The 18,053-nt window shown below is 37.5% G+C and overlaps 1 protein-coding gene across 2 annotated transcripts in view; it reads left to right on the forward strand.

The window, feature by feature from the left end:
* ARSJ (arylsulfatase family member J) overlaps positions 1-3,923 on the forward strand; it is a 43,567-nt gene extending 39,644 nt beyond the window's left edge. For both annotated transcript variants that reach the window (XM_085309086.1, XM_085309077.1), the window contains exon 3: positions 1,843-3,923. In XM_085309086.1, coding sequence (XP_085165212.1) covers positions 1,843-3,241 — 1,399 coding nt within the window. In that variant the 3' untranslated portion in view covers positions 3,242-3,923. The remainder of the gene's footprint in view (positions 1-1,842) is intronic.
* Positions 3,924-18,053: the final 14,130 nt, after the last annotated feature.

Below are 18,053 nucleotides of genomic sequence, written 5' to 3' on the forward strand. Positions count from 1 at the left end.
GGTTACAGCATACCTTTATATTTTATTTTTAGCGTCAAATTGATACACTGACTTGGCTTTTTTTTTTTCTTTGAGACTTACTACTGAATTCATTTTCTAATCATATGGATGCCATATGTATTCTTTACACATTGACTATACTTCAGAATTTATTATTGTATCCTTTTAATATACTCCTATTATATGTTCAAAGTCCAGGATATTTATATGCTGTAGATATATTTACCACTAGCAAACTATGAGGCACTGTAAAAATCGTATTCATCAAAATAGTCTTCTGTAATCATTGCAAAATGGGAACATGTGAAAACTTGCTATGGAGGAAAGAAAAGTACCTCAAAATATCTCTACTCCTATAGATATAAATATTTTGACTAACTCTCGGTTCGTAGAGGGGAAACATTTCTTTGGATGTTTAGGACAGAAAATGACTATTGAACAAGAGACCTAGTGGTGAAATTATCCTTTGCTTTTGAATGACCAACCACTAAAAAACATCTTTCACTGTAACTGCATATTTTGGCCTTTCAGTTTTGGCTGGAGTATTGGCAGTGCATGCATACTTAGGCCTCTTACTAAAGAGATAAATGCCAGAGCATGGAATTGTAAGTATTCCAGACTCCAAGGGGAGAGCAGAGCCAGGCTCCCTAATGAGCATACTGGCAACTGATTCAGATATTATAATATTAGTAATTTCTTTGCTAAGTAGTGGCCCATATACATATTGCATGATGGATGACTGCTAAGCAGAAATCAAATCACCAGGTTTTCAGTGCTGTGCGTGCTGAGAGAGCTGATCCCAAGGCAAAACTCTATTGTACTAGTTTATGCTCATAGGTTCCTGCTCAGAATTGTTCCACTTTCTCTATTTGGTAGTATATGTAAGAGATACTTGAAAGATCTGTGAGCTTGACCGCTACCTTTAAAACAGTAGTCTTCAACTAATGGTTCACAAGCAGCACGTTGCCTCTAAGTTTTGAAATTGCTCAGAGCTAACAGGAAATTAAAAAGTTAATAATAAGACCAGCAGGGAGAGGAGTATATGAAGTTGCTGTGTCATGTTACTTGTTCAATATTGTTGCCCAGAGGTCAGAAAAGTTTGGGGAACCACTCTTCTAAACACTTCTGTGGTGAAACAGATGCCATTCTCTTGTTTCAGCAAATGCTATAGTATGACCTCATTAGTCTTTGTCATTTACACAGTAAAAATTGCTTCATGCACAAATTTTTTTTTCCTGCTACAGTAATCCTAGAATCATAGAATCGGTAAGGTTGGAAGGGACCTCTGGAGATCATGTAGTCCAACCCTCCTGCTCAATCAGGGTCACCTACAGCATGTTAGACAGGGTTGCATCCAGGCGGGCCTTGAAGATCTCCAGAGAAGGAGACTCTGCAACCTCTCTGGGCAACCTGGTCCAGGGCTCTGTCACTCTCACAGGGAAGAAATTCCCCCTCATGCTCAGGCRGAACTTCCTGTGGTTCAATTCTGCCCATTGCCTCTTGTCCTGTCGCATGGGACAACTGAAAAGAGTTTGTCCCCATCCCCCTGACACCCTCCCTTCGGGTACTTGTACACATTGGTAAGATCCTCCCTCAGTCTTCTCTTCCCCAGGCTGAAGAGGCCCAGCTCTCRCGGCCGTTCCTCACAGGGCAGGTGCTCCAGCCCTCTGATCATCTTCATAGCCCTACGCTAGACTCTCTCCAGTAGCTCCATGTCTCTGTTTTACTGGGGAGCCCAGAACTGGATGAGACCTCACCAGGGCTGAGTAGTAAACCTAGGTGTTCATGGGTAAATCTCTTTTCCTCCTTGCCTGACCCATATGTCTCCTCCTCTGTCTCCAGGTATCAGATACACACAGGACTTCAGCATTCTATTATAAGGCCTACGCAGCCCAACTGTTTACCTCTGGATAACGTGACACTACCTCAGAAGCTGAAAGAGGTTGGTTATTCAACACACATGGTTGGCAAGTGGCACTTGGGGTTTTATCGCAAAGAATGCATGCCCACGCAGAGGGGATTTGATACTTTTTTTGGCTCACTCTTAGGCAGTGGTGATTATTACACTCACTTCAAATGTGACAGCCCTGGGATATGTGGCTATGACCTGTATGAGAACGACAATGCAGCTTGGGATCATGACAATGGCATCTACTCAACACAGATGTACACACAAAAAGTACAACAAATCTTAGCTTCTCATAACCCCAGGAAACCTATATTCTTATATATTGCTTACCAAGCTGTTCATTCACCTCTTCAGGCACCAGGCAAGTATTTTGAACATTATCGATCAATAAATAACATAAACAGGCGAAGATACGCTGCCATGCTAGCTTGTTTAGATGAAGCCATAAACAACGTAACTCTTGCTTTAAAGAAGTATGGTTACTATGAGAACAGCATTATCATATACTCTTCAGATAATGGCGGGCAGCCAATGGCTGGAGGAAGTAACTGGCCTCTCAGAGGAAGCAAAGGGACCTATTGGGAAGGAGGAATCCGTGCTGTTGGTTTTGTCCATAGTCCCCTTCTGAAAAACAAAGGATCTGTGTGTAAGGAGCTTGTGCACATCACAGACTGGTTCCCTACTTTGATCACACTGGCAGAAGGGCAGATTGATGAAGATATCCAGCTGGATGGCTATGATATATGGGAAACCATTAGCGAAGGCAGACGTTCTCCAAGGGTAGACATCTTACACAATATTGACCCTATTTACACCAAAGCCAAAAATGGGTCCTGGGCAGCAGGCTATGGGATCTGGAACACAGCAATCCAATCAGCCATCAGAGTGAATCATTGGAAACTACTGACAGGAAATCCAGGATACAGTGACTGGGTACCTCCACAGGCTTTTAGCAATGCAGGCCCCAATCGCTGGCATAATGAGCGTGTCTCTTGGTCAGCAGGCAAAACAGTGTGGCTTTTCAACATAACTGCTGATCCATATGAACGAGTGGACCTTTCTGCAAGGTATCCAGATGTAGTGAAGGAGTTATTGCGGAGACTTTCGCAGTTCAATAAGACTGCAGTTCCTGTTCGATACCCACCTAAGGATCCGCGAAGTAACCCTAAGCTTAATGGAGGAGTCTGGGGTCCATGGTTTAAGGAGGATGAAAAGAAAAAAAAATCAGATAAAAATAAGGGTGCGAACAAACAGAAGAATAAGAACAAGAAAAAAGCAAATCGGAAAAAAGGGCAATCATTACGTTGCCATTCACGTCTTGCTGGTGGATAGACTTGAGCACATTCTTTTCTTTTGCCAAGTCTAAGTCAGCTTGGCCCAGCTTTCTTGAACTTCTGACAGAACATACTAGAAATGTCAGCTCTGCACTATGGATGAAAACTGTCACCTTTTTTTGTTTTCAGATTTCACCTGCACAAGATATCTTAAGACTCTGCCTTGAGTGTTATGTAAATGTCCACATGACAAACTTTCTCCTCTACAGGACGAATGGTGCTCACCCATCRGAACTACATTCCAGATAACAATGGAGATGACTCTGAATTTCAGTAATCCCATTTTTGACAGACAAATGGTGGGGTGATTCCATGCCTAGATTAGTCTGCGTATTTGGAGAGTGTGAGGAAGTTAATGGTAGATGTTCTCAAGCAGACAGATCAGTCATAGGGAGGAAGGAAAAACAAAACTTAACTTCTGTTCATCAAAGTGTTAGTCACCAGGCTATGACTTTTTTGATACAGCACAGCAATAACACAAAGCCATCAAAGGAACCTTTTTGGGGGAAAGGGGGTGTACGTATGTGTGTTGAGGGGGAGCCTRATAGAAGGAAAGCTGCTTTGAATTAGACTGTGTCTATCTTACATAAATCAGAATTTTATTTTTCAATTCCCTAGTTGTGCTAAGCTTCCTTGCTTCCAGTAAAAACAGAAGGCTGTTATTCAGCACATGTGAACAACTAGCACATGCCTTGTGTAATTTATTATAGGCGTAGACAAAAGCGCATCACATAAATGAATGTAATATTTAAACACTTTAAGATAACTATACTGCGGTCATAATTTATTTTACAGCACAATACTTARTTCTCTTCCATTAAAACTTTAATTAGTGGATGATGCAAGGCACCCCTTTGGGTGCTAGGATTGTTTTTTTCCTTTGATTTTTAATTTTGTTTCAACTCTATCATTCAAAGAGTTTTATTTAACAGTCCAAATCCTCAGAGTACCGTAAAACAAGAAAATACTGTAGACACTGCCAGGATGAGGAAAGGAGAATGATTCAGGTACATCATTTCATTGTGTATTTGCCTCCAATTATTTTGAATGTAACAAAGTGATTATTTAATTTAGTAGTCGTGTATGTTGTTCAGTTTCTGTACAGAAGCTAGACCATCTTTATGCTTTGGGGGAAARTTCTACTTTAAACCTTTTATTTATGTATCTATTAAAATAGTTTATTTTTATTGCATTCGTAAAAGTAGTGTGTCTCTTTCTTCTGCATCAAAGACAGCATTCATGTCATTGTTTAATTTAAGTGAACTCAATAAGCTTTTCATTACTTTTTTTTTTTTTTTTGGTGCAGGGATGGTTTTATGGTATTACCTTTCTGAAACAGTATTCCTTCTTCCAGTATGTATATAATTTGAGACATGGTTCAAACTTCAGGCCTTTAGAAGTGGCTGATAAAAAAAAAAAAAAACTCGGGTGCTTAGATGGATGATTAATGGATGTACTGATTTCATATTCCTGGTCATCTATGGTAAGTGTTGCAATACATCTGCAAACGTAAGTCTCAGACATAAATTACATTAAGTAAAATTGATGCTTCATTAAATAGCTGTCACCTATTTTGATAAAATTTAAAATAAGCACATTTCCAACTACATCTCACTTGACTCAGAAATCACTGATACAAATTGATTACAGTTGAAAAATTAAAGGTTTGCAAATCCAGTATACACTAAAATCTGAATCATGTCCAACAAAACAAAAAATTCTCATTTTTGGAAAAAAATGTAGCTGCAGACATATACTTACAAAAATTTGTAAATTGCAGATGTGCATCTGTTTATCAGAATAACACTGTCATTAACAAACTCATAGGGACTAGCTAGTCATATTTTAGAGTTACTTTTGTAATAAGTCACACTGGAGAAGATAAGAATGGGCATCTTGAATAAYTACCCATAAATAATAATCATAAAAGGATAATGTGTAACCACRTAAGTGTTTAATGTTGTCATCATTCTTTTTCATATTGTATGGTCCTAATAAGAATAATTAATGTTCTTAGGAATCCGTGTAGCTTTACTTAAGATCTAGAATATTCAGTGACTAATCAAGAAGTCAACTGTTCTTTAATTTCTCAATTCTTTTAAATGTAATACTGATGTCCTTAAAAGAAATGACAATAACATCTTAAAATACTATACTGCAAAGTGTCATGTATAAAATAYACTGTTTTTTCTGTCTTTCAGAAAAATCTGAGACTTTTTAAAGTAGTCTGGGGCACTTACAACACACATACTTGTACAAATGCGCAGGCACTTTTATAATATACCTTTTGACTTTGTGAAAGAATCTACATTTCAGTAATCARCATTAGGAGAGAACTCATTTTGAAACAATATGCTGTCTGGTTTACTTCTTAACACATAAATCATTATGTTTTTGTTTGAAATACCTCTGTGTTACACACTGAGCTCAGCATCAGAAAGAGTAGTATTTTCAATTTTCCAAGGTCATTTAGAAAGGACCAAAATTAGATCATATATAAGGTAAACTATATATAAAACAGGACGGAAACGTTTTAATTTATTTTGCCATTATCTTTTGGCATAATAGAAATAAAGGCATTGTAGTGAAGTGTCATCATTGTAGAAACAATTTTCCTCTCTTTTCCATAAAATGTTTCATCATTGGTTTGGCTTTTATTGGTCTGAAGCAACCAGAGAGCATTATTATTTTATTCTGTAATTATTTATTTCTGTTCTCTCTCAGGGCAAAATGGGAGACCTTGAAAGTAGTGAATGCAARGCAGAGCAGTAGATCAGTTGTTGTGTGCCTAATGCATATACACCACAGCAGAAAGTGTTCACAGCACACAGTGGGAGTGCGTTTTCTGAGGCTGCACTRGCTCACAGGTGATATCCTTGAAGTTGATACTCTGATCTGGTATAGGGCAAAAGCTGGATAATAGTTGGATTAAGACAAAAACACAGTTTGGAAACTTTCTGGAATCTTTTACTGAAAATATCTTGAGGTGAAAATACCCCATTACAATTTTCCTATCTGCTCTGGCACACTACTACTTTTCACACCAACAGTACAATGCTCTTTGGCTTTTGGTGACAGCACTTAGTCTCAAACCTGACTTTCTATTTAGAGTTGTAAACAGTTCAAATACTCTCATAGCAGGCTTTCACAGGTAATGTATGTCTCTAAGTGCATTGCATGTCCACTCTTAGGGAAGGTATGAGAAGTAGACATTGCAACCAATGCAGAAAGGGCTACTAGGCTTAYTGAAACCGTAGTCCTATATTCTCAAGCAAAACCAACAGTTCTCCTAATTGCTGGACAAGCATACTGAGGCAGTTGTTACTTTAATGAAGGTAATACGTTTGTGCAAATGCAATCTTGAAAACTAACTGATACTTGTAAATTGTAGTAAGTCATCTCCCTACCYGCATCCTGAAGAGATCTAGAAAAGGACTGAGTGGAAGGCGGAAGTGCAGGGAATATTTTTTATTATTATTATTTTTAAGGTACTTTAAGCCTTCTATTTACCATATACTATTATGTGTACAGGGAAAAGACAAGACCGATAGTATCTCTCTAATCTCACATCCACACCTTTGGAAGGACCAGCCTGAGTGGGAGACTGTATTTCTTTCTTTTTCCATGTATTATTGATAGCTGTGATCCTGGATCATCATTTCTACACGAAAGCAACCTGGAGAGTGAGAAGCATAACTGAAGGACAGGGAAAAAGAAAGAAAATCTCAAGAAAGAAAAGAAACAGAAGCAAGAAAACCTTGCATTCTGACGTGTCCTCCCTGAACATAGTGTATCATTCTTATTCTCTTTTAAAAATTTTGCAAGTGTGAAAAATATGTGGTGGTGTTCTCAGGCTTTCTCAACCTTTTTCTAAAACTCTTTGGAGAATTTTTCAAATAGCTTAATAGTTTTATCATCCACTGTTAAGGTAGCTATTATTATTTATCACTTAGCTTGATGTAAAGTTAGAGACAGAAGACTGTCCTGGTTGCAGATAAAGGTAAGTGTAATGGTAAGTAAATAAAAAAATAGAACTTGTTATATATGGATCGTTCTGTAAGGTATGAGGGAAAGTCCATGCAGTCTGAAGCTCAAGCATGGAAGATGAGTTATCGTAACTAATGGAGTTGTCGGTGGCCAAAGCCATCCACAATAGATTCCTGCTTCTGCTGGGACATGAGGGTCTTTTGGAAAGTGAATTAGGCCATTAAAAGCAGCAACTTTCTCTCTCTCCTTGGAAGTAATGGATGCTGATTGGATTTCAGGCTGATGAAAGAGCACTCATGTTTCCATCTGTACAGGATTATACATAATAGGTTATCTGAGGTATTGTCTAGACAACATTGAAATTTAGTTTTTTGTGGTTTCACGGCACAGACTAAGCTTCTTTCTTTTTCTTTCTATATTTCATGCACTTCACGTTCAGCCACTCTCACTCTTACACAGCTGTCCACATTTTGAAAGTTTTCTTTTATAGAAAGCATTAGTTTTTTTTCAATAGAAAGTGAGGTAGTAATGAGAGGCTGAATAAGTTCAGATACTGGGCTGAAGCACAGGAATAAACTAGGAAATGACTTGCTGTTAAAATTTATTTCACATTGAAATAACTTCAGATTTGATTGATGGCAAAGAATAAGAGTACATTCTGCAATGCAATTAAGCACAAGAAATGGATGTGTCTAAATTCTTCTTAAACTACAAGGGGATAGTGAACTCCTTTAGGTAGCATTCTTCAGGGCAAATGGAAGTGCTGGATCGCCTAGTTTCCTTTCCAAGGGTGGTTCAGAAAATCTCTGAAGAAAGAAGAAAAAAATAATGTGATTATATTTTATAGGGGTTTCTTTTGGTTTTTTTTTTGTTTGTTTGTTTGTTTGTTTTCCAGATCTGGAGATATCTGTATGAACAAAGGACCTTTTCTTCGTTGACTATTATTGTGCATTATTCCTAAGTCCTGGAAACAATACTTTGTAATTTTTAGTATCTAGCATTCACTGACTAACCACAGGTTCTTTCTATCATCTTGCCTTAAACCCAGTGAATATTTGTCAGGGATGTTTAAGCAAAGCAAATAAAATATAATTTGCTATATACTTTAATTTAATTAATTGAAATAGGAACGTTAGGTCCACCTTTCCAAAAAATACATTAGCTCAGGAATGGACACTGGAATATACTGGAATATGTCGTCACCTGTTGACTACTGGCTTAATGAACTGTACTCTCAGGACAGCTGTCCTCCAGACAGCACTTGCTGTTCTTGCTTTTTTATTTTTCTAGTTTCCAAGAAAAGGCAGAGAACACACATTCCCACAAAGAGGAACAGTTTTAGCAGTTAAATATCGGAAGCTTCAGTTCAGCAATCCATTTCTGTTCAGCAAAGTAGTCAATCTGGTGTATTTAAGTTTATTTCTGTAAAATATATTTAAAGGTCTTGATGAGGGGGTTGTGTAAAAGGCAGGCCAGTGTGAACATAGAAATATATTCTCTTTCCCTGAATTAATCTTGTTTTCACCTTTGCCAGGGAAGTTAATAATAATAGACATAAATATGAAAGAAGATCTAATTAAGTGCCTGGATCTGAATACTGCAACATAGGTATATTCCATGATATGGTTATAAGCTACTTCATAAATTCCATTTGTTTCAACTATATTCAGGGAAATGCTGTTAAAGTTTAGCTTGCAGCTGAAGTAGCAGAACTGATTAATGGCTGTTATTGTTAATTTCCATAAGGAGTGGGGAATAGGGTCCTGAAATGCCATGCCGACATGGTCTGAGAAATAAATTTTTGAAATGCTAATAAAGAAACRTAAGTGTCTCAGTAAGAGTCAAGTATGTAATCACCTAAACGGCATAACATGAAAAGAACATATGTGGTTTGTTGTCATTTCCTAGATTTGCTTTAAAGATCACTTTTGATACTTCCTTGACAAGGCCATGGTTATTCCTCTTTCAAATGCAGTTTTTCTTCTGCAAGTTAAAATTAGCTAGCACAGAACTCGTGCAATATAAAGTAAAAGGGGTCCTAAAAGAATGAATTTTTCTTCACATAAGTATACAAAGGGCAGCTTGGAAAAGGCCGTAAATAGAATCCAAATCCAGTATATTTGGAGAGGTTTGCCAAGATTTAATGCAAAAGACTAGTTCATTCTTTTGAAACAACCATTTGTATTTTTAAGATTGTTAGAGAAGGAGAGGAAATGTGATCCCGTGAGAAAGTGAAGAGTACAAAGCTGAGACTGGTATGATACATGGAATGAAGAAAATGCAAGTTGCTTAATGGGAATATTTTGGGGATTAAACTGAATGCCATTAAAGAAATAGCATCTTTTTTTTTCCCTAAAATAAACAACCTTCAAAGTTCTGAATATTGGCAAAGTTTTAAGGCCAAGAGTGTTATTACTAATCTMTTACCTTTGGGCAACTTATGTAAATCTTTCTCTGACAGCATAACTTTTTTTATACTGATTGGTCCTGGTTTTATTTGGTTTTTCATTAGCAGATTTTATTACACTTTATCACTCTGAATGGAGTGAACATAATYAGCTTTGATAAAGAACAAACCGGAACTTCTGGTCAGCACTGTTTATCTTTACCAAATTCTTAGGTTCTCAAGTAATCACTCAGCAATCTCATAGCCAGACTTATTTCTAATACGCTGTAATAATTGCTCTCTTATTACTATGTGGATAGCTATTGAGGATTTGAAAATTAACACTTATGTGATCYCCATTCTATTGTGGTAACAGAAGAAAATGCCCACAGTAGACATGGGGATGAAATAAAAATTCCCCTCCACAATGAAGGGTTTGTGGAAGCACAGAGGGTGCACGCTGCCCTGGCCTTTAGCTGGCTAACTTCAGGAATTTACAGCCTTGCAACTTCTGCCTTTTAAATACTTTTTCTTTGAGATTTTTATTGCTACTAGATTTTTGCCTTCTCTTTAAAAGGACTARGCTAAATGATTAATTTTGCTTTCTACATCAAATGTAAAATACTGCGTGGAAACCCCCCAGTGCTGAAAGGCAGCCCAGTAAGATCAGGAAGTGCCTGATTTGTGTCAGCTGCCCCAGGCATCCRTGGAGGAGGAACACACTATGCTGGTTCCAGTCCCAGCACTCTGCTTAACCTCCTACAGGTCTAGCTACCAAGTCATTACCATGAAAATGACTAAACTTTTTAGCCTGTGACTATGCCAGACTCCAATAGTAACACCCTGGTAAAGAGCAAATTCAGACCAAACAGTGTATTTTATGGTTCCTGTACTTTCCAATCACTTTCTTGCTTCTGTGCACTTAACTAAACTGGTGGGATGATTCTGTTAAAAATCCATAGAACTTTTTCTCTATCACAGAGTCAACAGGGTGAGCTCTCATCCACATCTGTCTCTCTCTCTYTTATTTCATCCATGCCAGCAAAGAGCAGCATGAGGATTTGTACTACAAAACAGTCCTTAAGGCCCAGCTAAAATTGTACTGTCTTTCTTATGTTAGCTGCTGTTGTTCCTCAGAGGAACATAGGAAAGCATTTTATAGAATCAAATTCTAAATTCAGCTACAGAATCCATAAATGAATGATAACTTTTCACTTGTTCTCATAACCCTGGCTGGTTGWGCAGGAGACTTGTAAAATGTGGTGTCTTGTTAAAGACACAAGCTTGCTGGGTTGCAATTTCCTGTACTTCTTTTTAATTCCCATTTCATTACTCAAACCTAGTAACTTCTGTTTGACTAGGAGACAACTGTTACTGGCTCAACTTGAAGAGAAGCATCTAGTYCTGATTTAAAGGCAGTAAAATATGAAGTATCTATTACTTCCCATTGGAGATGTGTTATAATGTTTAATATCTCTTTAAGTTAAAAATATATATACCTTATTTCTAATTTAAGTCTTGTCTGGCTATAGATTCCAGCTTTATGATGCCTTTCTTTCCTAGACTARAGAGTCCTTTGGCACTGGTGTTTTCCTCCTTTATTGCACTTTCATGTTCTAATTTTTTTTCTTTTTTYTCYTTTTAAGCAGATGGAGTCCTTATAGCCTATCACTGTCATTGTATGGCTCTTTTCCCCATTCCTGAATAGGAGCTGTGGCTGTTTTGCATACCTTTTCCAGTTTCTCAGTAGACTATGAAAAATGTGGACATTGGGAATGGATACAGTATTCCAGGATTAGTTTCACTTGAGCCATATAACAGAAGAAATATCATCTCAGAAGTAAGGAGTCCCTACTCCTCTGCCTCTGATGAATTGCATGTCATATGTGAGTGCTAAATTGATTTAAGGATTCTCTCCACCCAGCCAACCTGCTGATGCACCTTCATTCTAAGTTAAAAGTATTCCACAGGTTTCAGTCAAACACATTTGGAGTAGGCTAAATTTACTATGTAATCTATGTCACTTTGCAGTTGCCTTTTTATATACCATTTCAACATTCTTTGTGTCACCTGAAAATCTTGTCTGCAGTCATTTTCTAATTCCGAATAATGCAAGGAAATTTTGCATGAACTGGACCTAATTCTACTTCCTGTGAAAGCGCTTGTGTTTAAGAAGTTTCTCATTGGCAGCTACATTCAAGGCATACTAGTTAACCAGTGCTAATTCAATTTAGTGTATGTTCAACTTGTGCTGAGTTATTTTAACCTGTTGACTGCTTAGTTCAAGTAGCCAAACAGTTTGGCATTCAGGAGACTTGCAAGCCTAAACCTAGTGTGGTGCCGGGCAGCTGTAGTGTTCAAGCTCTCTGCCCTGCAGGCAGCACTGAAGCTAGAGCATCCCCTGCTGCTTGAATCTCAGGATGACATGCCAGGGCCAGGAGTCCGGGCAGGGAGCTGGCCCTTTACTTTGGTGTCTACTCAGCTGTTTGGCATGAGGCAATCTCTTACCCCTTAGATGTTGTTTAGTCTTATATAGAGAAAAAACAAACAAAAAACAAAAACAAAAAACAAAAAAAAAGGGAATCTTGTTTGAAACTGTCCTAGAAGAAGGACTTTGATCTTTTCTCACTGCAATTCCATTGTCTCAACTTCTGTACTGGTTTTCTAAAAGCTCTCTATGCAAAATAGATGAAAACTGTATAAAATAAAGAGGATATACAATAAACTATCCTAGTTATACTTTATATCCGCAAACATACTAACAGCAACCATCCCTCTAATGTCCAGTTAAAGGAGAATATGAAGGCCTTTCTGTAAGGAGTAAAACTTYAAGTTACTTTTTCACTTTTCATTATTCCACAGGGTAGTCACTGTTTAAGTCACAGTTGTTTAAATCAGTAATTCAAATGTAGACTTCYAGGTAGCATACTCAGCTGGTGCATTTTGGTGGCTGCATTTACCCAACAGGACACATTACAGATCATGTAGGTGAGTAATTAATGTCATAAAATAGCTATTCCATTTCTGTCACTATAGACAAATCCTTATTCTGATTTTCCTGATTCTAACATGATGGTTTATCATTGCTAAATGGTGAAAATCACTGCATCTTACTGAAATGCTACTGTGATATACGTAACTAACTACTTTTCCATTGTTTTCCTTTAGTGTGTGTACTAATGTTTTTGAATGGTTTCTGTACATCTGCCCTCATCGTTTGCAGTGTAGGGCATCATTGCTATCCCTATTTTACATATAGAAATTAARGCGCAGATTATTCCAAGGTCTTAAAAAAAGTCATGGACAAAGGCTGACAAAAACCCAGATGTCCTGAAGCTGAGCCTAATGTTTAAACCATAAGGTCGACATTCCTCAAACACTTAATCTAGGGGGCTCTACTGGAATTTTGTAGTTGCAGTGTGCAGTAGTATTGTGGCAGTCTGTTTGTTTAGCAGGTACGAGTTGAATATGGAGATGATGAGAAGATGTAGAATTTGTAATCATATCTGAAGAGATTAGGGAGGCTGTGGTCAAATTTGAAAACTGGATACTACCTATTACCATGTTTTAGTAGTGAGGAGCTGARGGTTGGGGGAATACCAAGGTTAACCTAATAATTTGCATCTTAAAATCTTTTTTAGCATCCAGTAATATGAGTAATAGTTTATCTATGATAATACCAAATATAGTTGTAGAACCCATTGTCTTCTAAATCTAGAAAGCTTTATGACAAAAAAGAACTTAATCTGTCACTGCCTAGTGATAGTTTCCCCAAAAATCATTAATTTCATTTTTTTTTTCATAGAGCAAGACATAAGTAAGAGTAGAGTATTGCACTGCAAGACTATCAGTACTGCTAGGAAAGACTCATAGCTTTAACAACAAAAATAGGGCAGGTCTGAGAGTTTTTAATTACTGTTGTTTACAGGTTCRTGTGGGGATACTTACTGGCTCAAACAGGCATTTCTTGAATTGCTAGGTAGATATGACAGTAGTAAACCAAAATTGCTATTTAATATCAGTGATATTTCAGGTATCTACCATTCATTATATTTGTCTGTTAGTTTTCTCCTGCTTCATTAACTCTCTATCYCACATTCTTTTCTAGAATTTTACAAGCCTTATTTGTCTTTTTCTCCACTTGCAATCTTATATTATTTTCATTATTTTACATGAAACAGTGGTGGTGCTCATAAAACCAGAGCTGCACTGTTTTTCTAAGCATGTTAGTATTTTAGCAATGCAGATATTTCCTGATCCATAATATGCAATAGACAGGTTACCCTGTGCAACTGGATGGAAGATTAAATCAGTGCTTTTGTTAGCCAGTGGAAGCACAGGCTTTTGCTGAATTATCCAGAATGCCTTTGCGTGACCATCTGTTTCAAGCGGAAATGAATCTTTGGCTCTAATTATAAATCTCTTATTATTTTTCTTTTCTTCTTTTCTAACCCAACTTGCCCTTTGGGAAATTGCTTGAAAGCTCCCTATATTGTATGAAATTATATGGAATAGGATTACATGAATGGCTGATAATGTAATTTCATTTTTTCTTATTAGCCTTCCTATTAATAATTTTAAACCTATTTGTGCCGTTGGTGCAAGTTGAAGCAAAAAATCTATATTACAAAACTGTTTGCAAATTTGTTACAAGATAATGATTTATAAAGCAGTCTAAGTACAAACATGTTAAAACATATGGAAAATCCACCCCAATCTTGCCAAGTCGTTCCAATGTTTAATTACCTGGATCACAAAAGATGTGCACCTTTTTTCTGATCTGTTTTTCTAACTTGACTGTCCATTCCTCAGATTATATTATAATTCTTTATGTGATGCAAGTATGTATAAATTGAGAGCAATTCTGTGCTGTTCTCCAATAAAGGATTGTACATCTCAGTTAAGGTCTGTTGTTAAAGTGTTCTGTAGATTTCTTTCTGAGAGAGTGAAGTCTTTCTTTTAAATTAAATGAATGTGTGGGAGGAGGAGGAAGTGCAGAGCTCTGGGCTGGAGCAACAGAGGTTTGTCCTTACTACTGGTATGTTTCTCGTGGGAGATCTTTGCTTTGATCCCGTCAGGACCAGTAAGGGCAGCTTTTCTTTCCCTTCCTCTTAGTAGAGTGGCTTCTCTTTCATTAATGTTGTTGGCGGACTATRCTGCATTTGGTTTATTCTAGCTGGGCAGGCCAACATGCCTTTCTCATCCATCATATACTTTTCTCTTCCGCCTACCCAGCCTGAATCATAGAACTGTCTTAACTTGCATCTTCTGTGGTGCAGAGTAACCACTCCTTTTTATGACCAAGAAAGAAAAGAAAAACAGAGTTACACTTCTTGGCACATTTTCCAGCTCCACTAGAGAATCTGGCCCTTGCTAGTCCATAAGAAGACCTTGAGCAAGCAGAAGGATTGTCTTTCCTGCCAAGCTGTCTTTTTGAGTACAAGCCAGCTTGTAGCAACGTAGCGTGGGGATGAGTCAGTGAAAAGTGGAATTAGGTGAATGCTGTTAACTGTTGTTACAGAAATTTTTGCAGTGTCTCCAGAGACAACTGTGTTTTTTTCTCCATCCAAGAACCACAGAAGTGGGGAGGTACATGAACACTCCTTATTAAAATCCTAGCGCATGTGCCAGTCTTCTCATAACTTTTACCCCTTCAGTTTTCAATTCTTATCCATATTCATCAGCACCTTTTCGTGTGTGTCATCGCAACACAGGCCTACAAGCAGCACCATTTATGAAATAGTTTATTTCATCCTCTTCTGAAAATAATTCCAATTTAGAAAAGTGCTAGATTATCATTTTATCTTTTTGAAGGTATTTTCTCCCCAATGACCTGAGTATCTTTTAGCAAAATAGTTTGCTCAAATGATCTCATAAAATTCTTAAATTAAAAGCAATATTTTCTGAAAATAAAAATGAGAAGAAAGGAAAATGAGAAATATTCCTTGTTTGGTAAAGCTAGCTTTCCAGAAACTGATCCAGCTAAAGCATACACAGGATAGAATAAAGATGATCTTTAATTTTTAGGAGACTCTTAGACATCTGAAAATGTCTCCATTCTTCCCTCTTGGTCAGTTTAGACTGTACTCCTTAGGTCTGTTCTAAGTGTAAATTTTGTACCAGGATAATTGTTGATGGGACTTTGTAGCAATGTGATTTTTGCATCAATATAATTAAACCAATACAATATGACCATGATCACCGCTATGTTGGCGTAATGGGGTTTTGTAGTAACATACCAGTAGTTTTTTTTTCCCCCTTTCCATGCATAAAATGGATAGATATGCTAGTACTGGCCTTTTTGGAGGCATAAATGTTTTTTGTGCCCTCATAAGGAAAATTTTCATGTTTTTCACTATTCTTGGTGCAAGGTAAAGAATCCTTCCTGCACACTTTGAAAGTGCTTGACCGTCATAACACTTGTCTAATGTCTTTGAATAGTGTTGATCTGCCTGCCTTATCATTTCACAAGGTGATTTGTACAAGGCTTCTCTCCAAGTAAACTGCCCAGACCTCGACACCGGATGTCCTAGGTCTTTCATCCTAACGTTGTTGTATCACCATGCTTTTCAACTATGTGCTTTCTATTTATTAAGCACTAGCACAGAAAGTGTACCTATGCTAAAGCAAAAGTTTGATGTAGCTTTTAAAGGAGTCTTGAGAAGGTTTAGCTATTAGCTTATAGAATGGCAGAGGCAGTATCTTCACATTCCTCCCATCTCCTCCCCCCCACCATTTCTGTATTATATTGAATGAATGAAAGTGATTCGCTATGATTCATTCTCATTGCCTCCCAAGCTGTGCTCTTCTCTTCAAAGTACAATATTTCTTTTCATGTTCTCAGTGAATTTTCACTACATTCTCATCCTCTTAGGAACAGCTGTGACTTCTTTCTCTTGTGTTTCTGAGACAGAAGCTCAAGGCAGATCTAAAGTATGGGTATCTGAGGAACATGAGAGAATAGCTGATATTATACCTGGAATCAACTTTGTGAATCTCTCACAGAATAACACATCAGCTCTTGGCAAAAGGAAGTCTGCTTTTAGAGCTGTTTAACTGGACCTTAAAGTTTCTGGGATATTAAATGTAAAATAATGGAATTAGGGAAGAGATGGAAGATACCTTAAGATCGTGTTCATTTCCGTGCAGAAGAAGGATAGCTCTTCCACTTGGCCTCTGACAAAAATATATTCAATATTGGACAGATATAACTGGCTTGTGTAAAGCAGGAAGGATCTTGATGTTTCAAGTAGTACTTCATGTATGCTTGAAGGACAAACAGCAAGGGCATTCATCTGGATTTTTGCACTAGCAAATGAGTGTTTTAAAGGTATTGTCTGTGATGTCTGTGTATGTATTTGGTACTAGAAAGATAAGCCAAGAGACTTGCAATCATTATCTTATGATACAGTTAACAGTTACTATCTCAGCAAGAAATATAGTTTCACTAAGGAAGCTGCTCCTGGAATTCAGGCATCTTTGCTTTTCCATTCATAAATCTACTGAATCAATGTATTTTGAGTGTTTATCACTAGTAGTAGGTGCTCTCTCTACCTATACTCCTTAGGAAATGAAGCTTTCAGTTTTTCTTCTGGTTTCCAGCTGCTCTGCTTTTGGACACGAAACATATCAGACTCATTAAATCTACAGGATTTGGAAGCTGTTCTTGAGGTTACACCACAGACAATATTGCATGCGAGACCCAAGTGCTGTAACACTTTGGCATGAAGCACRGTGCATGCACTTCCAGAACTGACTCTAACACGTCTCCTGTTTTTCAGCTGCAGACTAAAAGGTGTTTTTTAAAAAAAAGTCAGAAGTTAAACAGATGTCCTTGGAGAAGCTGGAGGTGGAAATATTTCTCAAATGAGCAATTTCACACACGCAGAGTGGAGGCTGCCGTGGTAGGTTTCTCAAGAGACCAGCAACCTTTTCAGCAGGTCATGGGGAGAAGAGCTGCTTTATACTTTTCTACTTTGATTTTGTTGGTAAACACAATACAGTGCTTTGTGTTGAATGCCAAGAGCACATAAAGTCCTAAGGGACTAGATTTCCCCAGGCCAAGAAAGAACATTACTTGAACATTATTTTTTAAAAACATGGATAAGCCAGCCATGCTACTAGGCCATTTTAATTGCTTCAAACTTTAAACACAGATGCAGAGGCTGTTCAAAATAAATGAACTGTATGCTTACAAACCTTTTTTTTTYCCCCGAAGAGAGGTCAAGTTGCAATTGTCAGTAAATAACAGATAAAGTAGAAGCAACTTCTRTGCCACTCTTGATGGATGGCAGGGAAAAGCAGAAGGAAACATTAGGTAGGAAATTATTAGTTGGTAAAGGGGGAGGTGGGGAAGAAGGAATCTTTTCATTTCCTTTCGGCTGGCTGTTTCTTGAATTTAACACAGCTAACCTGACACTTTTTTTTCCCCCCCTAA

This window comes from Rhea americana, unplaced genomic scaffold (assembly GCF_003343005.1).
Source record: "Rhea americana isolate MKP2758 unplaced genomic scaffold, rheAme1 scaffold_106, whole genome shotgun sequence".
Classification (NCBI taxonomy): domain Eukaryota; kingdom Metazoa; phylum Chordata; class Aves; order Rheiformes; family Rheidae; genus Rhea; species Rhea americana.